The sequence below is a fragment of the Hyperoodon ampullatus genome, assembly GCF_949752795.1.
Source record: "Hyperoodon ampullatus genome assembly, chromosome: 2".
Taxonomy (NCBI): Eukaryota; Metazoa; Chordata; class Mammalia; order Artiodactyla; family Ziphiidae; genus Hyperoodon; species Hyperoodon ampullatus.
Window position 1 is genome coordinate 115491933 of NC_136915.1, and position 23487 is coordinate 115515419.

The 23487-nt window shown below is 46.1% G+C and overlaps 1 protein-coding gene across 1 annotated transcript; it reads left to right on the forward strand.

Moving 5' to 3' along the window:
- Positions 1 to 59: 59 nt before the first annotated feature.
- On the forward strand, positions 60 to 23161 carry PRCC (proline rich mitotic checkpoint control factor; the record flags this gene model as incomplete). The annotated part of the gene is made up of 7 exons (XM_079698202.1): positions 60 to 530; positions 10668 to 10715; positions 13298 to 13864; positions 16123 to 16218; positions 17904 to 18047; positions 20045 to 20110; positions 22708 to 23161. 7 exons carry the CDS (start codon positions 60 to 62, stop codon positions 22792 to 22794), a joined length of 1479 nt encoding a protein of 492 aa, XP_079554328.1. The 3' UTR covers positions 22795 to 23161.
- Between the last annotated feature and the right edge of the window lie 326 nt (positions 23162 to 23487).

Genomic DNA, 23487 nt, shown 5'->3' on the forward strand with positions numbered 1-23487 from the left:
TCCCCGGTGTCAAGTAGGCCTCGTCTGCCGGCAAGGGCGCCCCAAAGGCGGGAGGCGCCATGTCGCTGGTTGCTTACGCCAGCAGCGATGAGAGTGAGCCGGATGAGGCTGAGCCGGAGCCGGAGGAGGAGGAGGAGGCGGCGGCCCCTACACCTGGGCCCACTTTAGGGGGCTTGTTCGCTTCTCTTCCCGCGCCCAAGGGTCCGGCCTTGCTGCCTCCGTCCCCCCAGATGCTGGCCCCAGCCTTTCCCCCGCCGTTGTTGCTGCCCACACCCACCGGAGACCCCCGGCTCCAGCCTCCTCCCTCCTTGCCCTTCGGTTTGGGAGGCTTCCCCCCACCTCCAGGCGTGAGCCCGGCTGAAGCGGCGGGAATTGGGGAGGGGCTGGGATTGGGGCTGCCCTCGCCCAGAGGCCCTGGCCTCAGTCTGCACCCCCCCATCGGCGGGGCCGGGCCCCCGCTGGGGCTTCCCAAGCCAAAGAAGAGGACAGAGCCGGTGAGGATTGCGGCGCCAGAGCTGCATAAGGGGGATGTGAGTATCTGAGGAGGGCACCCCCAAACTGTCCATTGGGTTTGGGCATGGGCTCAGCTGTAGGAGGGACTTGTGGAGATTCCGAGACTCCCTCCTGTAAATGCATCCGTTGATTCCGGACCGCTGGATTCCTGGTGCAGTGCGATGAATTGAGCTGAAGTTTGTCAGCTTTGGGGAGTTAGGGTATTTGTCCATGCGGGTTTCTTCAAGCTGGATTCGCCTGCAGAAGGGCCATATACCATCACCTGGCACTGACAGGCCCAGGCCTAGGGACACTTGGTTCCATTCCGCCTTGTTGCATCTTCATCGCAGGCCAGTTTTTTTTTTTTTTTTTTTCCTCTCTCTCTCTTATACTGAGAACGGCATAAAATCTGGCACCGTAGGTAACAGGAGACAGGATTCCTGAGCCCTTGCTGAACATTCAGGACTAACCTTTTCCTTTGCCTCTGAACTTAAAAGCATCAGAGTTCGGAATGAAAAGGATAGGAATCCTGGATTCTGTTTTTGAGGGGAGTTAGGGAAGAAATTGAGTGTTTGTTTAGTACAGATCGTTTGCCAGTTACTGGCCCTTTCCTTCAATTGTTACAGAACTCTGGGGGATAACATTCTAATTTTTACAGATGAGAAACAGGTGTCCAGTATGCATGATCTTACCTGGCAGAGGGCAGAGTGAAGAATAAGGGTTTATCTGAACTCCAGGCCTGTGCCTCAGTTTCACGGTTTAGGTATTTCTCAAGCCTAGGTGAATTAGGACATTTGGGTCCTAGAGAGGCAACCAAGCTCTTGTCGTTCTCTGAATGTTGTATCAGAAAAATTGAAGACCTTTTCTGAAGTGAGCGCTTTGGGGGATAGAGGAGACAGCCTAGGGGCAGGTAATACTTTAGAGTTATTTGGAGTTCTTTCCATTCTCTCTCTTCTAAAAGGTTAATTGGGTCAGTCCCTGGCTCACTTTTGGTAACCCTCTGAGAGAAGCTGATTCTTGCCCTTTCTTTTCTTCAGACTTCCGACTCTGCCTGGAGGCTATTTCTCTTCTCTCCCCCCCTCCCCCCACCATGTCCTAATGTTCTTTCCCTCACCTCTTTCAAATCTTGGCTTAAAAGACACGTCTCGGTGAGGACTTCCTAGGCGACCTATTTAAACTGCAACTTCCTGTCGCACGCTCCTCCCCAACCCACTTCTTTTATTTTTCTCGGTAGCACCGCCATCTAAAATACTTTACCACCGTCTAGAATACTGTATATTTTATTTGCCTTTCTCCTTTTGCTAGTATACAAGCTCCATGAAGGTAGGCTTATTGTTTATTTTATTCGCTGCTATATCCCTGGTGGTTAAAACAGTGCCTGGCATAAGCTGAGTACTACCTAAATATTTTGAGTGAATGAACTCAAATGAATATGGATTCTGTATAGAAGGAGTTTCCAGAATCTCCTTTACTACCTTGTTCCAAACTTTTTTCCATATCGTTTCCCCCTTCTTTCTCACCTGAGTTTGTCATTTCTAAGTTTTGGTTCCCAGAAAGCCTTGTATTGCTCCACTGAAACTTAGTTTGGTCTTGATTTAACCTGGAACAAAGGAAAGTCCCTGAGTAGGACAGAGGAAGATAGGTTTGTTGTTTGGGGTGTTTTCTTTTCACAATTTTCCCACCAACTTTTCTCGCAGCCTAATTGTGATATATGGTGGAAGATGGCACTTTAAGCCTGCCTCCCTCCACCCTCCACAGTGACGGTGGAAAGGCTCATTTTTAGGTCTGCAAAGGTAGCATTAAGAAAGGTTTCTGGGGCTTCCCTGGTGGCGCAGTGGTTGAGAGTCTGCCTGCCAGTGCAGGGGACACGGGTTCGAGCCCTGGTCTGGGAGGATCCCACATGTCGCGGAGCAACTGGGCTCGTGAGCCACAACTACTGAGCCTGCGCGTCTGGAGCCTGTGCTCCGCAGCAAGAGAGGCCGCGATGGTGAGAGGCCCGCGCACCGCGATGAAGAGTGGTCCCCGCTTGCCGCAACTGGGGGAAGCCCTCGCATGGAGGCGAAGACCCAACACAGCAAAAATAAATAAAAATTAATCCTACCCCCAACAAAAAAAAAAAAAAGAAAGGTTGCTGGTAGAGGCTGTAGAATCTTCCATTTAGGCTGGCTGAAGTGGCAGAAAACTCTGAGGACTTCTAACTATCCCTCCTTTGTAAGTATAATTCACTAAATTCCTGAGGTGAATCCTGATGTGGATAATTAAAATAAAGCCAAATTCTAGCCCTTAGCTGGTTCAGTTTCCCATTTTTGTTCTGTTCAAGTTAGTATTTTTGTTTTCTAAACATATGGTTCCTGGGAAGTGTAGCCTAAGAGAGTTCCAAGATGATTAGGTGAGAGTGACCTACACCTTTGAAATAGTTGTGGTTCTAAGGCCCTGGGGTTCCAAGCTCTGTGTCTTGTGCTTATTGGGCTCTCAGTAAACATTTGAGTGAATGAATTAGCTTTCCTTAAATAATTTCCCTTTAGGGTTTGGTGCTGAAGTAGAATTAACTCTGAATTTTCATTCATTCATTTGTTCTTTCAGTATTGAGCTGCTTCTCTGTGCCAGGAGCTAAGAGTACAGTAGTGAACATGATAGATCCTGTCCCAAAAGGAGTTTATGGTCAATGTGGGGGAGACAGGCAAGGAAATAGATTTTAGGTCAAGTCAGAGAAGAACCATGATAGAGCTGGTGCCATGGGAGCACTCCTCTGGGGCACTAATCCAGTTCACAGGTTGGGGAGGTTTCCAGGAGGAGTCGATGTCTAAACTTCAGAGATAAGACAGATGAGCAGAAGGTAGCCAGAGAAAGGGGCGATGGAGAGGAGAACATCAGGCGGGGGAACAGAATGTACAAAAGCCCAGAGGTGAGAGAATGAAAATGCTTTGGGGAACCTTTTGTAAGGCACCCTGGCTGGAGCACATGGGTGGGCGGGGCAGTGATGAGAGATGAAGCTAGAGAGAAAGAGGCTGAGGCTAGATGATAATGGGCCTTGGATACCATGCCAAGGCCTTTGTACATAATTCTAGGGTAGTGAAGAGCCCTTGAAGTCTGAGCAAGAATTCTCTGATCACAGGGTACTGAAAGATCTGGAGGGAGCAAGACTGACAGAGAGTGTGAAAGATGATGGCGGCCTGGATAAGGGAGTAGCGGGGGATGGAGAGAGCTGGAGGCTCCAGGTCTTTTTCTGAGGTAGACGTTTTAAGACTAGGGAATTGATTGGATGTCATGGGTGAAGGAGAGGATTCATGGCTGATCCCTTGCCTTTTGGCTCAGGCAGCTGGGAGGGTAGTGGTGCCATTTATTTAGGGAATACAGAGGCTGAGCAGATTGGGGATTAGATTTAATTGGTTAGAAACTGCTCCCAGCAGGCTTAAATGGAAATGCGTCATACAGCTTCTCTGCACGTTTGATTCATTCTTTTTTTTTTTTTTGTGGTACGCGGGCCTCTCACTGTTGTGGCCTCTCCCGTTGCGGAGCACAGGCTCCGGACGCGCAGGCTCAGCGGCCATGGCTCACGGGCCCAGCCGCTCCGTGGCACGTGGGATCTTCCCAGACCGGGGCACGAACCCGTGTCCCCTGCATCGGCAGGCGGACTCTCAACCACTGCGCCACCAGGGAAGCCCGATTCATTCTTCTTTGTCTGCAGACCAGTTTCCACTTCTGAACTTTTGTTGTAGGTGAAAGATGGCCACCCATACCTCCTTGGTTTTTAGTTCCTTTCTTTTAGTGATTGGCTCAGATTGACCTACAATCTTAGTCCCAGTTCTGGTTTTCCAGGGGAGAGAATATGATTGGTTTGGGTAAGCTCATCAGTCAGCTGCAGTCAGGGGACAGGGTAGTACCAAATTTCTCTCTCCAGGTGCACTGCAAAATCAAATTCAGTCAGCTTTTGACTTCTGTGAGGAATTAGGAATGATCCATAAAATGGAGAATCATCCTTTCCTTTTCCCTTCTTACTGTTAGTTTTCTGAACAGTGGTTTATTGTTGATTTTGTGGGCTTAGGGGATGCAGACTTCTAAAATTAGGATACCAAAAAAAACAAAATTAGAAGAATAAGTTTGCTGTAAGAGTTTTCTGTCATATAATGTGCATTACAACACAAATAGAAATTTTAGGGTTATCTGGATTAGCATTACCCATCCTTTTAGATTGTTTACCCAGGTAGTGGAAGATTTGAAGCTGTGAGATTGCAAGTTCACTAATTTTGCTAATTTCTATTAACCAAGTAATATAAGAGTTGACTGCGGTGGATTTAGCTAAGATTTAGCCCTAGATAGAAAGAGAAGGAGGAGCGTACTAACACCTGTGGGGCACTTGCATAGTGTCTGACACAGTGCTGGGCACTTCAGCGACTCTGTAAGCTAAGTGTTCCCCTAGTTTACAGGTGGGGAGATAGGAATTTAGAGAGCAGAGCTAAAATCACACAGTTTGGGGGTAGCAGAAGTCGTATTTGTACCCAGGTGTGTTCTGTTCCTTTCTATCATAGCGCCTACCAAAAAGATAGAAGAACCTTGAGCAACCAGAACTATGAAAGTGATACGACGAGCAGTGCAAAAGTGGGAGAGAAAATGATGTCCTAACTGAAGGGCAGATGTAAGAACATATTTGAGACCAAAGGGTAAAGAAGTTGATGAATCTAGCTAATTGGGATAATAGCAGAGAGGAGTGTAGAAGTGATTAGAGTTTGGAGCCTGGGGGTAGGAGAGTCTGTGCTTGGGCCCTGATTTTCTTCTTGGCTCCTGGCCCTGGCAACTAGTGATTGCTTTTTTGGAGAGGGAGTCTGTCAGAACCAGAGCCTGGAAAGATAAGAGGGAGGCTGCCACGGGGAATGAGGCTCTGATAGATTAGCAGATCCCACTGGGCCTGGCTTAATGGAAAATGTCTGTTTCCGTTCTTGCTCAGCAGTCTCTGGGTGTGTGTGTCTTGTCACTCTTGGCAGCTGGAACAGAGAGGACAGTGGTGGCCATTGAGGCTCAGGCTCTAATGAGGCCAAGAAGAAATACAATACTTTCTTCTTAAGAGACACAACCGGTTTGTGTCTCTAAAACCCGGGAATGCCTGTTCTGGCCCAGCGTACTTCTTCCAGCCCTGGGTGCTCCCATATCTCTAGCATCACCCTTCTTTCTGGGTCTAATGAAACAGACCCACTCAGATCACCATTTGCTGGTCTTTAGCATTCTCTAGGAATTGACTCCACAGCCTCCATTTAATATACTCCCGTGGAAAACAGTTTGGCAGGTCCTCAAAAAGTTAATTAGAATTACCATGTGATCCAGCATTTTCACTCCTAGGTGAAAAGAATTGAAAACAGACTCACACAGATACTTGTATGCCAGTGTTCACAGCAGCACTACTCACAGTAGCCAGTAGCCAAAAGGTGGCAACAGCGCAACAGCCCAACTTATCAACAGATGAGTGGATAAACAAAAGTGTGGTATATACATGCAATAGAATATTATTCAGCCTTAAAAAGGAATGCAATCTGGTGCATGCTACAACATGGATGGACTTTGCAGACATCATGCTAAGTAAAATAAGCTAGACAAAGAAGGACACCTATTGTATGATTCCATTTATATGAGGTACCTAGAGTAGGCAAATCCAGAGATAGAAAGTAGAGTAGAGGTTATTGGGGGCTGGGCAATAGGGAATTACTGTTCAATAGGTACAGAGTTTCTATTTGGGATGATGAAAAAGTTCTGGAAATAGTGGTGATGGTTATACAATATTGTGAATGTACTTACTGCCACTGAATTGTACATTTATAAATGGTTAAAATGATAAATTTTGTCCAGAGCCTGTGCTCCGCAACAGGAGAGGCCACAACAGTGAGAGGCCCGCGAACTGCAAAAAGAAAAAAAAAGATAAATTTTGTGTTATATATGTTTTACCATGATAAGGGGAAAAAAACCCAGTATGCTCATGTGCCTCTCACCATCAAGGAAGTTCTTGTGTCTTAAATACTGTATTTAGGCTAAGCCCATTGCTTCTAGCTGGTTCCTGATAGAAGCTGAATTAATTTTTCTTTTAAATGCTCCAAGACAGCTGTATCCCCCCCACTCCAACCCCTACCCTGTGACTGGAGGATATATGACACATCTCTTAGCTTTTGGCTTATTTATCTCCTCCTTTTTGGTACTCTGAACCGAAGTTTATTTTTTTTTGTTTGAGGTATTTGGATAATTCCTTGCTGAGCTTTCCTTTTGCTTCCTGTTAGTTTTCATTCAGGCCCCCACATGCCCATAAGTATTTTGAGTGGCATCTAGACCTCTTTTCGTAGTGAACCAGTGAGTTCTGTGTTTCCAACCTCTTTAGTTGGCTAAAGTTAGTTCAGGGGGCAAGAGGTGGTTCTCATTCTATTTCCTCACCCTCCCAATGGCCCTGGACTTCCTCTGTGGCCCTGGGTAGATTACTGAATGTCTCGGAGTCCTGTTTGTCAGCTTTAAGAGGTCAAGATTTATTTTTACCCCTCCCTCAAAGATGAATAGTCATGACCTAAGAAGTGTTTAGGGGCTCAGCACATTTTTTTGAGGGTCTTAGTATTCTGTTTTAGGGAGTCTGTCATATTTTGTGCCCATCTTGAGATGATTTATAATGGGGTTCAGTAGGTTAGTACAAAATGTTCAAAGAAGGATGATTGTGAGTAGCCATAGCAGTTCTCTAAATCCAGAATTAATAAGGTGTTCCTAAAGTCTTTGTACAGTTTGTGTGTGTGTGTGTGGGGGTGTGTGTGTGCGCGCGCGCACTTGCTTTTAAACTTAGGTTGACAGTGTACTGGAAACAATCTGACATTTAAGGAAAAATTGAATTTTCTTCCCACAGCTGATCTGGCCTTCAATTCTATTAGCCGTGGGACAGTTTGCCTACATTTTCAAAGTAGCCACTTTCTGTTTGTCACAGGATCTGAAAAATAAACATATGCTTGTACAGTTTTATAAACGTAATCGTCTTAAACTTGATAAAATTTTATTTTCAGATTGTTTCCATTGGACATATTGCCTTAGATGTTAAAGTTTAAACGTGCCTGGGGACTTCATGAAAACCTTGTATACCCCATAGTGAGGTGGCTCTGTGTGGTCTGCTGGAAAGGAGAAAAGTCTTCATGGTCAGAAGACAAGGGAAATGGTCAGTAGCCCCTGAGGCAGTGGGAGTTTGGAACAGAGAGAAAAGGTCAGAAATGCTTGGGTGTTTGGGGCTTAAGGCTTATTCTTCGGTTGTGTTTGACATCTTGGCAGACCAGAGAGAATAGTAATCCTTGAACTCTGTTAAGAATTTTAGTTTATATACATGTTCATGGATAGTAGCTCATGCAGTCTTTAGAACAATGTTGTGACATGGATAAGTATTATTGCTAACTGAGGCTTGGGGGGTTAAATGGGTCCTTGGGGATCCTCCCAGCCAATGAGTGGCAAAGCTGAGATTCAGACCTGTATTTCTGATGTTGTGCCTTGTGCTCTCGGCTGTGTCATGTGGGATCTAGTGGGATCTGATCAGTGTGGATCTCAGGTCTGGACATGCACAGCTCAGCTGCAAAAGCATGACAGGTGTCGCTGCAAAAGCATGGGAGCCTAAACTGATTCAGGTCCCAGTTCTGCCGTGTACTAGCAACTATTTAACCTCTCTGAGCCTTATATTCCTTACCTGTAAAGTTGAGATAATAATGCCTACCTTGAAATTTTATTCAGGATTGAATAAAAACTTGTGAATAAATTGCCTGACACGTAGTAGCTACTCAGCAAATGACTGTCCTGTTCTTTACTGCCCTTTCTCTTACCCCCATATTTAAGTATTAAGACAGATTTCTCTTTTTTTAAATATATATATTTATTTATTTTGTTTATTTGTCTTTGGCTGTGTTGGGTCTTCGTTGCTGAACACGGGCTTTCACTAGTTGCGGCGAGCGGGAGCTATTCTTCGTTGCGGTGCATGGGCTTCTCATTGCGGTGGCTTCTCTTTGTTGGGGAGCACGGTCTCTAGGCGCGTGAGCTTCAGTAGTTGTGGCACACGGGCTCAGTAGTTGTGGCTTGTGGGCTGTAGAGCGCAGGCTCAGTAGTTGTGGTGCACGGGTTTAGTTGCTCTGCGGCATGTGGGATCTTCCCGGACCAGGGCTTGAACCTGTGTCCCTTGCATTGGCAGGCAGATTCTTAACCACTGTGCCACCAGGGAAGTCCAAGACAGATTTCTCTTAACAGGTTTTTTTAATACTACAATTGGCAGCAGTTAGTAATTAAAATCATTGTGTACTGACTACTGTGAGGTAATATTGAACCGTAAGATAGGGCCTTGGCTGTCAGAGTAAAGGGAAGAATACGCACGTGAAAAATGTAACATTTACAGAGCAAGCACAAATGAATCATTGTTAGCATGATGCCACCCCAGACAAATGAATAGCTTAGGGACACAGAGTGAAAAAGAGCAAGGTGAGCCTCTTCAGAAAGACTTTAGGAGTTTCGAGTCAGGAAGTACAGAGTGCAGACTGACAGGAGAGTGAGAGGTGTCAGTGATTCAGGTAGGGGAGAGGGAGTAATAAGGTGGGGGACTTACGTGAAAGAAAGCACAAATGGAGGATCAGCCAATTCTTTGAGGGGATGTTAGAACCACACTTGATGCCCTTATCTTTTTACCGCCTTTATTACAGTTATTTGGGTACTTGTCATTCTTCTTAACTGGACTGTAAGTTTTTGGAGGGCAGGGACTTTTTTCATGTCATGGCACACAAGAAAATCTTTGAAGCACAGTGGGGGACGTGGTACAGGCTGTGCCTCTGGAAACCAGTGGGCCAGGACTCTACCTGCTCCAAGCCCTGCCTGATGCCCTGTGGGCTGAGTGGATCATTATCATGGTACCTATAACCCAGCCATAGGACACCAGTTGGGAAGCTCTGTCTACAGTACCTGGCACAGTGTCTTGCATACAGTAGGTTCTGAGTAATGATGATCAAAAAGTCCTTGTAGCACACAGATCCAAAAAGGAACCTGTGGACTTCCCTGGCGGTCCAGTGGTTAAGACTCTGCGCTTCCACTGCAGAGGACATAGGTTCGATCCCTGGTGGGGAAACTAAGATCCCGCATGCCATGTGGTGTGGCCAAAAAAATAAATAAATAAAAATAAAATAGAAAAAAAAAAAAAAAAAAACCCCCAAGACCCCAAAGGAACTTGTGAGATCTGAGGGTCAGTTGAGAAAGATATGGCAGAGGATTTGAGTTCTTTAGAATCTTGGAGATGAATAGAATCTTAGATTCTTGCCTAATCACCTTTATTTACAGATGCCCCAAACCAAGGTGCTAAGAACAAATGGAAAACTTTTAAGGTTCTCAGTTTGGATATTAATTTTTTAAAATAAAATGTGAAAGCTTGCTCTTCATATGCCTTGCATCTTTCTGATAGCTGGAGATGCTGAGGAACTGGTATTGAGCTAAAAGTTTAGACATTTTTAGTGTGAGAGCTTGTATTAGAAACAATCCTGATGAGTCAGAGGGGTAACACAGATGAGCTCCCTTCTTGCTCCAAATTCTCACAGTCATCATTTGCTCGCCTTCTTCCTGGACACAAACAACTCTGTCTGGCAGACAATAGATCATACTTGGAGAGGGAATGAATTTCTCCAATGGCTTTGACCTTTAATACCTCATAGAAGAGTAGTTAACATACCACTTAATCCCACCGGAGTTCCCCAGCCCTGTGGTTATGTAGTCTATATAAGTGGTTTTAGAAGTGAAACTGAGATTGGGTGAGATTGTGGGCCAAATCCCATTCATCTTCTAGTGGACAGATTTATAGGAAGAAGAATGGGTGTAGTTTTTTCTTTCCACCAAAGACTGAATGGGAGGAAGTAGTCTTAATTTAAAGGACTAGAAATGGATGCTAAGAAGGCTGTGCAACATGTCTGGAGGTATGGGAATGAGTGACCAGGGGTGGTCAATGCATACCTTGTTCTCTGAAGCTGTTTGAGAGCAGGAAGGAAGCTCTGCTTGTTTGGCTGGTTCTGGGGGGTGCACCTCTCATACAGAGGAGGGGCTCGGACAGGATGATGTCCCCTGTTGTCCAGTCCTTTATTTGTGCTTCATTTAATGTGGGTGCTTCTCCACTGTCCTTAAACAGTGAGGCCTTATTCCGTTTCTTTTTCTCTTAGTCAGATTCCGAGGAAGATGAACCCACAAAGAAGAAAACTGTCCTTCAGGTAAGCTTTGTGACGTAATAGAAGCCATTTTTTCTCTTCCCATATTGCTTCCTGAAAGACGGGAAATTTCCAGGTCAGGCTTAGAGCAAATGCAAGTATTGGACGACTGCCTGTTTGGGTGTAGTTTTGCTTTCCTGATAACATCAGACCTCGTGCTTCTCTACCCTCTCCTCGCCGTTCCCTGGCTTCAGCGCACTGGCGTCTCTCCTGGAGGACAGGCGTGGTAGGGAGATGAATTGGAACTCAATTTGATTCATTACATTTCAGGTAAAAGGATTATTTAGGAACGGTAGAATAAACGGATTGGTCAAAATGTTGTTATGGAACATCTGAACTTTAAAATTATCCATCTTCTCCCTGTCTCATTTTTAACCTGGAAAAGAAACACTTAAATAGCACTTACCAGGCACTAAGTGCTGTACCAGTGTTTAACTGATTTAATCCTCCTAATACTGCCTAAGTCATAGCATTATTATCATCCCTATGTTACATACAAGGAAAATGAGAGCTTAAGGAACTTGCCCAAGGTCAGACAACTAGTGGGGACAGAGCTGGGGTTCAGACTGAGGCAGTCTGACTGTAGAGTCCAAGCTCTTATCTGTTGCATTTGGCTGCTGCTCTGTCATCAAGACCAGAAGTCCTTAACCAGACAGTGTCGGGAGATGATCTCGCTGCTGTTTCCTGTTTCCCCTTGTCCCCATGCCTTTATTCTGGCTCCCAGAAGTTTCTTCCTGTTCAGCTCCACACTCGGTGATTTATACACTCTCTGACCTCATGTTGATTATATGCCTGAGGAAGAGCAAAAGCAGTTCTGCCTTGAGACTTCCCTTGTGGTGCAGTGGTTAAGAATCCGCCTGCCAGTGCAGGGGACACGGGTTTGATCCCTGGTCCCGTGGAGCAGCTAAGCCCGTGTGCCACAACTACTGAGCCTGCACTCTAGGGCCTGCGAGCCACAACTACTGAGACCTGCGTGCCTAGAGCCAGTGCTCCGCAACAAGAGAAGCCACCGCATTGAGAAACCTGTGCACCACAACGAAGAGTAGCCCCCGTTTGTCGCAACTAGAGAAAGCCGGTGCGCAGCAACGAAGACCCAACGCAGCCAAATAACAAAAAAACAAAAAAACAAAAACAGTTCTGCCTTTATAAGGTTGCTGTCTCATGATTTAGGTATATGATGCTGAAATTGCTCCTTCCCCTGACTCTGTTAAGGTGTCACTTCCACGGCTGGGAGGTGTTAGAAGGACAAAGTCATGTGAAAGTTAGAAAGATAACTAGTGAGAGTGATGATGTGTCCATATTTGTAGTGGGTGATGGAGGAGGAATCATGGAAGATACTGACTTGCTGAGACTGAATGAAGCCAGTTGTTCTCTGTTATCAGAATGACTTCCTGGAGGACGTGGACTGTCAACTAAAGAGATGAGAGGACACTGGCTCAGAAGGCACCCCAGGAGTAAAAAGCAGTCTTCCAGATGGTAGGAAGAGATGAGTGCATAGAGAAACTCTGAGCTGTTATGGCAGAGTATGGACCCAGCACTGCAAAGGGATGTAGCCATGATCCCAGATGTATCTGAGAAGTCAGACACTTTGAAGGTAGCCTGAGGATGTGCTCCACCTGCCACCTCAGTCTGCTTTTTATGAACCTGAGCCTCTGGGGTCTACCAGGCTGAAATGACCCAAATCTGTGAACACAGACAGCAGGGAGAAGAGCCCATTTTCTGGATGAACAGTTCTGCCTGGCCTGCTTGACTCAGAAGTCTTATTTTACTCATTCTGGGCATTTCTTGACTGAGAGAGCTGAAGTACATGGGTACTCCAGAACGGTGACACAGTGACCTTATTCCATTCTCCTTTTGCAGACTGACACCTCCCTCAGCCCTGCAGTTAGGCCAAGCTGGCCCTGTAGTACATGGAAAGCAGAATCCCAGAGATTCTTATGAATAAGAGCAACTCTGGTTGGGCTGAGGAACACTGGATAGGCTGAGCCAATTAGCTTACAAATTGATAAGTTAAATGCACGACTCTGGCATAAGCAAGCTGAATATACCCCATCTGTAGGGCTTTCCTTGGGTGGGGGAGGGAACTTTTGGCGGCATGTATGAATGTCTTTTTTGGACATAGGCTTGCTCTTGAGTTTGAGTGGCAATCCAAAGGAAGCAGGAAGTAATCCCATGTTAAAAGGAACCTTTAGGACATAGAGGTTCACTGATCAGCTGGAGAGGGCCCTGAGCTTTTTGGGAAGAAGGATGATGTATTTGCCAAATGTATTTATCATATTTGCAAAAAAAAAATCAGAGTCAGGGAAGGCTTTGTGGCAGAGGGAAGAGGAGCTGGGTTGAGATGGATGAGGAAAACAGGGATGACATCTTACCTTGGGAGAAGCGGACAGCAGAATGGCCTGAGGTAGCAGGAGTCAAGTCCAGTTTGGATGACGTCAGTGGGCCGAGGTTAGATGGAAACAGGGCTGGTAAGATTTTAGGCTAGAGCACATATCTGTAATGCTTGTTCTTAGTGTCAGTAGTATGTATCATAACATCTCACTTGTCATCTTTCTTCCCTCCTTACCCAAATCTGGGCTCACCAGGGATCCAGTGAGGGGACTGGATTGTCCGCCTTGCTTCCCCAACCTAAAAACCTGACTGTGAAAGAGACTAACAGGTTGCTCCTGCCCCATGCCTTCTCCCGGAAACCCTCGGATGGCTCCTCTGACACGAAGCCCTCCAGACAAGCTTCTAAGACCAAGCCCTCTTCTCTCGCCCCTGTTGTGGGCACCACAACCACCACTCCATCGCCCTCTGCTATCAAGGCTGCTGCCAAGAGTGCTGCCCTGCAGGTGACGAAGCAGATCACGCAGGAAGAGGACGATAGTGATGAGGAAGTAGCCCCTGAGAACTTTTTCTCCCTCCCTGAGAAGGCTGAGCCGCCTGGAGTTGAGCCATACCCTTACCCCATTCCCACTGTCCCTGAAGAGTTGCCTCCAGGCACGGAACCAGAGCCGGCCTTCCAGGACGATGCAGCCAACGCCCCCTTAGAGTTCAAGATGGCAGCAGGCTCAAGTGGGGCTCCTTGGATGCCTAAGCCTGGGGATGACTACAGCTACAATCAGTTTTCCACGTATGGCGATGCCAATGCCGCTGGTGCTTACTATCAGGTGGGTAGGAGGCATGGAGGGCAGGCCAGGGAATGTTGGAGTATGGCCGTCAGGGAGAGCTTTGAGCCAGTGATACGGCCTCTGTGGCATCACTTTGGGTGAATTAATGAATCTTCTGGTGTCTTGGTTTTTCTGTACCTGTCAGGCCTCAAAACATAACTGCCTTTATTGCTAAATCTTGTAGTCTGATAGGTTGAAACACATAATTGACCCGTTTATTCTGAAGACAAAATATCATTTTAGGAGCTGATGAAAGGTATAGGGAAAAAGTGGAAGAGGAGCAGTCTCTAGTCTTAGAGATCCCAGGTAACTTCTGCAGATGTGGGTGAGGAGGATAAGTGAACTGTGGCATAGACTCCTAGACAGCAGTGAGTCCAAGAAGAGTTCTGGAGGCGGGGAGTGCTGAGGACCGCAAGGGAGAGGAGGGACTGCAGAGGACAGGAGGGAATTTGGAGAGTCGAATGCAAAAGGGAATAAGGAGAATGGTGAGAGGCCTCGACTGAGTCACAGGAAGTTGAAGGGACTGAGGCAAGTCCCTGGAAAGAAGATGCTGGAGGACCATAGTTTGGGCAGAGATAGAGAATGGGATTTGAGGGTGGTTTGGAGTTTGAATCTCAAACTATGTGAGTCTATTACTTAACTGCCTTTCTGAGTCTCAGATTTCTCAGCTCTAAAATGGGAAGAATACTAGCAACTTCATGGTTGCTAGGTAGAATTACATTGGTTTAGCGTGCTGCCTGGAACATAGCAAATGCTCAGTAAATGGTTATGATAACTTTTTATTCAAATGTTATTTGGAAGAGCTGTTTAAATTGTTCTGTGTGGCCTCAGAGAGTGAGAATATATGAGGCCAGGTTGTAAATAGGTTTAAGAAAGACTTTTCCAGTGGTCAGAGCTTCCTGAGATGGAGAGGGCTCCCAGGAGTTCGGGGACTCACAGCAGTGGTGGAGGTGGAACAGAGGCCTCTGGCTGGTCCTGTGGCTGGGCAGCTGTAGGAAGTTTTCCTGCCAGCATGCGATGGTTTCAAGACTTCAGTCTTCTTCAGCCACTGTGATTCTCTGAATGGTCAGTGTTAATCTTACCTACAGTCTAGGCAGTGGGCTTTGAAGGGACTCTGTTCTGATCAAAGACTTTGAGAACTATTTGCCGTTAAACCTTGTTGTATCCTGTAGGCTGATCAGGGACAATGCATCTCCCCTCAAGGTTGTTAGAAGGAAGGAGGAACATGAGTGTTTTGATCTCTTTAGCAGGAGAAAAAAAAAAAAAATCTAAGAAACCACTAGTTTACATCCAGCAAATGAGTATCAGTTGGAATTCTGTATGCAGTTATAAACACTACTGAGGTAATCTGTGCAAATTAAAGCACTTTAAATACACTAGGGGGCCCTGCAATTTAAATGTATGTTATTTTCAATACTTTTAATGAAAATTAATTACTCTGGGTTTTTATGTATTATTTTTAGTCAGAATTAAACCTTATTTTTCATATAGCTCACTATAAAATGTTTTTAGAGGAGCATTTCTTGGAGTTCTGGGCAAAGGTGGAAGAATTAGGAAAAAGTGCAGGCCGGGAGGAAACAGTTTCTCAGCTCTGTGGCTGCCTGACTCGGCCACAGTAGGGGCCTTGCCCTTGCCTTCACCCCTCTTCCTCTAGGGTCCATAACAACATCTGGACAGCTCAACTCTATAGGGAAATCATCAATTCCTGAACTAAAAATCTGGTAATGCAAACCTGGTTTGTTCCCAGCTTTGTAAATTCCATACCACCCTTGTAGTGGTTGATTTTTATCCGAGATCTGCAACCTCCCTGCCTGTTATAGGTGATCCCCTGTGTCCAGGGTGCTAGATAGGACGAGGAGCAGGAATGGCATGCCTCACACCTCTCACCTCTGCTCACACTGGATTCTACTGGGGTCTTACGAGCAGGAGCAGGGCTAAGGCACAGTAGAGGTCAGGAGTGGGAACCACTCTTGGGAAGCAGCCAGGGGAGCAGCGGGTAAATTGAAGCCAGAGAGAACGTCTTTATTTCTTACCTCTCTTCCCTAAAAAATATCCGTCTGTCTGGATGGTGCAGATGAGAAGAAAGTCTGGTTCTTGAGTTATAGGGTAGGTCCTTAGGATCTGTGCTTTTTACTGGTCCATTTGAGGGTCTGTAGTGTGGGTGTGGGTGTCACCACTGCCTCTTTGATGAGGGTTTTCTTTGTTCCCTCTCCACTGTGCCCTCAGTTGGTGTGTTTTTTTTCCCTCCTTGACTGCAGGATTATTACAGTGGTGGCTACTATCCCGCACAGGACCCGACTCTGGTCCCCCCACAGGAAATTGCCCCAGATGCCTCCTTCATCGATGACGAAGCAGTAAGTTAACAAAGCACAGGTGACCATCTTTGACCCCTGGACACCAGGTTTCAAATCTGAAGCTAAAGGAAATTCTTTCTTTCTTTTTTAAACTACATTCATTTAGGATTAGGTTTGGCAACATGTAATTGAGAAACTTGAAGTAATACTGGCTTATGTAAGGGAAGTTAACTTTTTTCTTCATAAAAGAAGGCTAGAGGTAGGTAGGCGAAGGCTGGTATGGCAGCTCCACAAGCTGTCAGGGATCCAGTCCCCTTCTGATCATTACTCTGCCCATCCCTAGGTTGTGGCCTTTATTCTTATGGTTAGTGATAAGAATAAGAATGTAGCTAAGTCCACTGCCATCATTACTGCATACCAGGCAGCAGAGTGGAGAAAGAAAGTCACCTCCCCTTTTAGGAGACTTGCTGAAAGTTCCTAAGAACACTTCCCCTTCTGTCTTACTGACTAGAACCTGGTCACATGGCCATATCTAGTTGCAAGGAAATGTTGTCTTTTCACTGGGTGGTAATATGCCTAGCCAAAGTGTTGGGTTCATTCATACTAATGGAGACAGGGAGAGTGGATCTGGGGAGGGAACAGCAGCCACAGTAAATAACCCTGTGTTTCACATCACTGTGTTCCCTGCTGCTGAGCTTTTCCCCAACTCAGCACAAGGGAAGATGAAAACCCCATGTCCTGCGGCCATCTGGTCATGTTCAGGAGATAAAGTATTCCATCTGTAGGGAGTTCACAGCCTATTAGGAGTAGGTTGGAGAAATAGGGGATTCTACCTCTGTGCATGCAAGTTCTTATAAAAATAATTTTCTTCTCACCTTTTCACAGAAAGATGTGCATCCCTTTGCAAACTTCTGCCTGTGGTTAATACTGTGTTCATCCACCTCCCTGTGTATATCCTCCTTGACAAGTTCAGTAGTTAGGCCCTTTTTGTTTTAAGCCTAGGAGGCAGCAGAGAGCTCATCCAGTGGCAAAAGTCAGCTTCTTATGGGTAGAGTGACCCCAGGAGGCCTTGCTAATGCTCAGACCACAACCTGGGTTTCATTGCAGGTTTCCGAGTGTTATTGAATTTAATTCCCCTTTGCTCACACTCCTTCTAGGCGTATCTCCTGGTGACTTGTGGTGTGATTTTTTTTTTTTTTTGAGGAGGAAAGAGGAGCAGTCTCCTAGAAAATTTGCCAGGTCTTTTTTTGAGGCTTCCTCTCTTCCCATCTCTACGTTCTCCTTCTCTCATGTCTGGTCTGGTGTGCGGGCTGCTGATTTGGTGATACTGAACCAATGCGAAGGAACAGACATGTTAAAAGAACCAATTTTTAGAAGAAAAATCCTAAAAATTTTTTTTTTGTACCCTTAATTTGAAAATAGTATGCAGTCCTTTTAGGCAGATACAATTTATAAATAATTTGAATACAAATTCATATCAGTGATTCTCTGCACTCACTTATGTTTGGGAATACATTTTGGCCTTCCTTTCTCTGAGGCCAGGAGAACTTCTGAGAAGTAGCCTTTCACCTGGCTTTAAGGCCACTTGGTAGGTGGCACAGTGAAAGGACATACTGCATAGAGAGAATTAAGGGTGCAATGGAATTGGGGAGGCCCAAAACCATTCCATAAACTCTGGATCCTTGGTGACCTCTCCTGACCCCCTACCCAGACCCCCCACGCCTGAATTTTTCCCCCTTTTCCAGTTTAAGCGGCTGCAGGGCAAAAGGAACCGAGGGAGGGAGGAGATCAACTTTGTGGAGATCAAAGGTGATGACCAGCTCAGTGGGGCCCAGCAGTGGATGACCAAGTCATTGACAGAAGAGAAAAGCATGAAGTCATTCAGCAAAGTAAGTGGGAAAGGTCTAGTGGGTGGCCAAAGCAAAATCTGACCCCATACCCCATTGTTACTGTCCCAGCACCTTTAGCAAACACCTGTTCCCCTTGGTACTGGAGTGTACACCAAGCCTCCCAGATAGAGCTCCCGCCTTTCAGAATTTTGCAGCACTTTGCTCTCCATCTGGATGGTGGAGTCTGGTTACTGAGATTGGATGGTTGAAACAGTTTCCTAACCTGCAGTTGGGAAGATCTCTGATATGTGTGGCTCCTTCCCTGGCTGGACGGGATCCATAGCTGCTCTTCCTTCTCTGTGCAATCATATCCCTCTCTCCATCCTGTTAAGTTGGGACCTGGCACAGCACATCTGTGAGGTGTGGGCACAACAGAGCCTCAGAAGCCCTGAGGTCCTAGGTGCTGAGTGTACATGTCCTTCTCTCTCCTTTCTTTCCATTATTTATTGTAGCCAGCTGTAGTCTTTTCAGATGCTTTATTCCTCACATTTCCCACACCACACTCCTACCTTCTCTCTGCTAGTTTTCTTCAGTCAGTATGATGAACATCTCTTCACCTAGTAGCTGAGTACAGCAAATGTGGACATTTATGAGCCTGCCACAGGGGGGAAAATGTGGGGAACCCTGGATTCTAGCCGAGCACCAGCAAGGCCAAGGTCGGGCATTTTATTCCCTTCTCTATCCATTTTCTTTGCTTTGTTCTGTGGCCACAGATGGCCATCTGAGCCCCAGCCATTTGTTTTAACTGAATGTTGGCGGCCATACAGGACAGAGCAAAGGATTGTGGTTAGATCAGCTAGATCCATCATTGTTTACTGGAAAAACCACTTAGGAGAGCATGCTCTACTAACTGTGGGTCGAGAAGCATCATCACATAGTAATAGCTACTGTCGTCAGTGCTCACTGTGGGCCAGGAATGGAGCTGGATGTTTTATGTTTGTCATCTTTAACTGTCATATTAAATGATATTAAATAGCATCAAGGAATTGGAGTTTGCCATTTTCCCAGGTCTAAGTTTTTTTTCCATCATCTCATTGTACTGAGCTAGATTGAAAAAAAAGGAGAGAAAGATACAGTTCCTGTCCTTGAGGGGTTTACAGTGTAGTTGAGAAAAAGATTTAAGGACACTTGAGTATAAATGATTATGGTGCAAATTGATTACATAAGTGCTGAGGAGACTCCAGAGAGGAGTTTTGGGAGTTGGGTGGGGCTGATTAGGAAGCTTCTAGTCGGAGACAAGACTGGCAGAGGACAGAAAAACCGCAGAATGAAAGCCCAGACCAATATAGACTTTGACAGTAAATCATTTGCATCAAAGTTTGGTTAGGGGTTCAGTGCAGTTACGGGTGGAGGCTGGAAGACTGGAGAGAGGTGGGGTGATGGTGAAAACCTAATTCCAGGGAAGTTGTTTGTTGGGGTTTCAGCCAGAGGTGATTGATGGGAGAGAGCTTGGTAAGCAGTAGGTAGGAGATAGGCTAGACATCTGGCCTGACTGGGGACAGGTGAACAGAGATGAAGAGGGCCTAAAGGGGAGATGGACAGAGTGGGTGGTGAGAGGGTCTGGAGGGCGGGAGGAAAGGAGGGAGGAAGGTCTCCTGTACCCTGGCACTTCATCTGTTTTAGACTGACTGCAGGCAGTAAAGCTGGTATCAAGTGCCCATTGTGGGCAGGACACCATGCTTGGTGCTGGGGGCAGGGTGGGGTTACTTACCAAAGACGTGTAGTAGACAGTCCTGATCCCACAGGATTTCCAGTCTAATGGGGATGTTAGCTGGGTATTTTAGGCAAGTAGTCTGAGCTTGGGATTTTTGCATAATGGCTTTAATAAAAATAACTGTAAGTATACAGACATAAAAACAGCTCCAAGCTGACCTTTTCCCCCTAGGATTTGGGCTGTGTATAGTTGGTTTCTTAATGCCCAACCTTGCCTCATTGGGGCACGTGAGAAGCTTCCACTTTTCTTTCAGTGGGTTAATGATTGTTTTCTTCCCTTGCAGAAGAAAGGTGAGCAGCCAACAGGCCAGCAGCGGCGGAAACACCAGATCACGTATCTGATTCATCAGGTGAGAGGGCTGAGGGCCCTGGCCTGCTAGGCAGGATCCCTGTAAACCTGGGGATTTGAAGGCTGAGATCTAGGCTAAGAAGCTTCCAGTAGGCACCCTCCCCAGTTCTCCATACGGCCACTAGGTGGGGATGTGTCCTTCAGAATTCTCCTACTCTGCATCAGTCTCACTTCAGATAAGACTCAAGTACAGGTGCTTGGAATAAACTCTGTAAGTGAAAATTCAGATATTCAAAGCATAAAGGTAAGAGGGGAGTGAAATGGTTTATCACAGGGTTCTTTCAAATAGCAAGTTTATCTGATAATTTCAAAAACTTTAGGGACTTACCTGGTTGCGCAGTGGTTAAGAATCCACCTGCCAATGCAGGGGACACGGGTTCAAGCCCTGGTCTGGGAAGATCCCACATGCCACGGAGCAGCTAAGCCCGTGCGCCACAACTACTGAGCCTGCATGCCACAACTACTGAAGCCCGTGCGCCTAGAGCCTGCGCTCCGCAACAAGAGAAGCCACTGCAGTGAGAAGCCTGCCCACCACAATGAAAACCCAATGCAGCCAATAAATAAAGTTAAAAATTAAAAAAAAAAACTTTAAAGAAAAATTGGTTCACCAACTTTTAGCAAAACATCCACCTCGTGAGGAAGTTGGTTTTATTTATGTTCTCCATTTCTGTGGCAGGAAACATCAGTGCAAATAATTCAAAATTACAGATAATCCAGAATATCTTCTGGAATTAGAATATGTCTTGGTATTTATTTGATAGGACCTCGCAGCTTTCAAATATTCACTGAATCACTAAATATCTTTTCCAGACCTACTGTACTAAATGCTGTCAAGGGTACAGACAGGAATAAGACTCTTTCCTGGCCATTTCCCTGGGGAGTGTATATGCTAGTTGGTGATTTCAGTGGCAAAACTTGCTTTTGTTGTTCTTATCATATTTTCACATTCCTTTTCAGGGACTCCTTTGTACCCTTACCCTGTCTTGTTGTTTGTAGGAAAAGAATTTGAGGGTAGGGTCTTTCAAAACTTTTTAAAATTTATTTTTATTTTTTAATTATTTTTTTTTTGCTAGCCGCTCCCCTGTAGGGTCTTTTTTTAAACTCAAACCCTTAGCACCCCACCCCATTCCAGGGGAAATGAGCAGGTATCAGCTAGCTTGTGGGAGTTGGGTTGAGGAGCCCTGTTTCTAGGGTGGCGCTTGTACCTTCCCAGAATGCAGTGTAGAGCCAGGAGTTGTCACGGTCAGGAGGAGAACGCATTAATTCTAGTTCCTTCCAGTCAGTTTTTCACAGCTTCAATTTATACTTTAAAGTCGTGTGAATTTCTAGGGTACCATATACACTGTATTCAACACAACAGCAAACTGTGGCTCCAGACTAAGTTATTATTGGTATGTGTCCTGTTTTTTTTTTTTTCGGTACGCGGGCCTCTCACTGCTGTGGCCTCTCCCGTTGCGGAGCACAGGCTCCGGATGCGCAGGCTCAGCTGCCATGGCTCATAGGCCTAGCGGCTCTGCGGCATGTGGGATCTTCCCGGACCGGGGCACGAACCCATGTCCCCTGCATCGGCAGGCGGACTCTCAGCCACTGCGCCACCAGGGAAGCCTGGTGTCCTATTTTGACCTGTCCGTCTTCAAGGCTGTCCTCTCCCACTTGGCTAGTTAGGTATCCAAGGTAACCAGTTGTCTTTCTTTCAGATGCCAAATTCAATTTCTCATTTGTCCATTTCCCACTTGAGCATCTCAGGTTTTTTTTTTTTTTTTTTTTTTTTTTTGCGGTACGTGGGCCTCTCACTGTTGTGGCCTCTCCTGTTGCGGAGCACAGACTCTGGACGCGCAGGCCCAGAGGCCATGGCTCACGGGCCCAGCCACTCTGCGACATGTGGGATCCTCCCGGACTGGGGCACGAACCTGTGTCCCCTGCATCGGCAGGCGGACTCTCAACCACTGCGCCACCAGGGAAGCCCGAGCATCTCAGTTTTAATTCTAGCTGATGAAGGACCAGGATTCTTGAGTCTTTATTCTGCTTAAACCCTATTAGCTCCCCAAAGAGATGTTTTCTTTGCTTTCTCAGGGTCTTCCCCTTCTGCTTGAATAAGGAAAAATTAAATCTTTCAAGGGATTTGCTTTTTCCACATAATTGTTTTGATGGGAGAAAGACTTTATTTTTTATTTATTTTTTTTAAAAGAAGATGTTGGGGGTAGGAGTTTATTAATTAATTTTTTTTAAATTTATTTTTGCTGTGTCGGGTCTTCGTTTCTGTGCGAGGGCTTTCTCTTGTTGTGGCAAGCGGGGGCCACTCTTCACTGCGGTGCGCGGGCCTCTCACTATCGCGGCCTCTCTTGTTGCGGAGCACAGGCTCCAGATGCGCAGGCTCAGTAGTTGTGGCTCACGGGCCTAGTTGCTCCGCGGCATGTGGGATCCTCCCAGACCAGGGCTCGAACCCGTGTCCCCTGCATTAGCAGGCAGATTCTCAACCACTGCGCCACCAGGGAAGCCCGGGAGAAAGACTTTAAATTGGGAAGTGCACAGAGGCAAAAGAAAAATATTTCTCAGAACCTTAGTGTGACTCTCCCCTGCCCCCTCTTCCTCGCATAGGCTAAGGAGCGGGAGCTGGAACTGAAGAACACCTGGTCGGAGAACAAGCTCAGCCGCCGGCAGACCCAAGCCAAATATGGATTCTAGGGCTCTGGACCTGACTGCCCCCTGGATCTCCTGCTGCCCAGCTGGCCGGGCCCCCAGCTTCATCTCTGGGACCCCAGCTGTTCCAAGCCCAGGATCTCCTTCCCTGAGGACCCAGCCCTCGCCTCTGCGAGAATGAACATATTTGATAGATTTTTCTTAACAAAAGTTAGAAAATTCAGCTCCTTTCTGTCTTGGAGCTAGCAGAGACTCAAGTGATGCCTCAGAAGGGGCTCTGAGTTCTTGGATGGGAGTTTTGCTCCCTGTTGGGTGTGATGAAATGTTGAACCCCTCCATCCTTTTTTTTTTTTTTTTTTTTTTTTTTAAAAACCAGGGATGTCTGTTGAAATAAAACATTCAGTCTGACAGATGCTGCCTGCCCTGACCCTTTCCTACTTTTAAGTGAGGTCTCTTTTTTTTGGACCCTTCTCATTTATTATCCTGTCCTTGGATCTCAATATTTACTTTGTGTAAAGCAACCTCCAAACTATCATGAGCTGCCTTATGATTACTTTGCATCTTTTCTGAGAACTCACCATCTAAACTGGGGTCATGGCCATTGAAGACTCTAGGAATTGTACCAACAATTTTGTATGGGACAGGGGCCTGTGATCCCAAATATGGAAAGTATTGCGGATCTCGGGTATCTCTGAAGACTGGGGGAAGTCAAGGAGATTGTTTCTGTGACATGAAAGA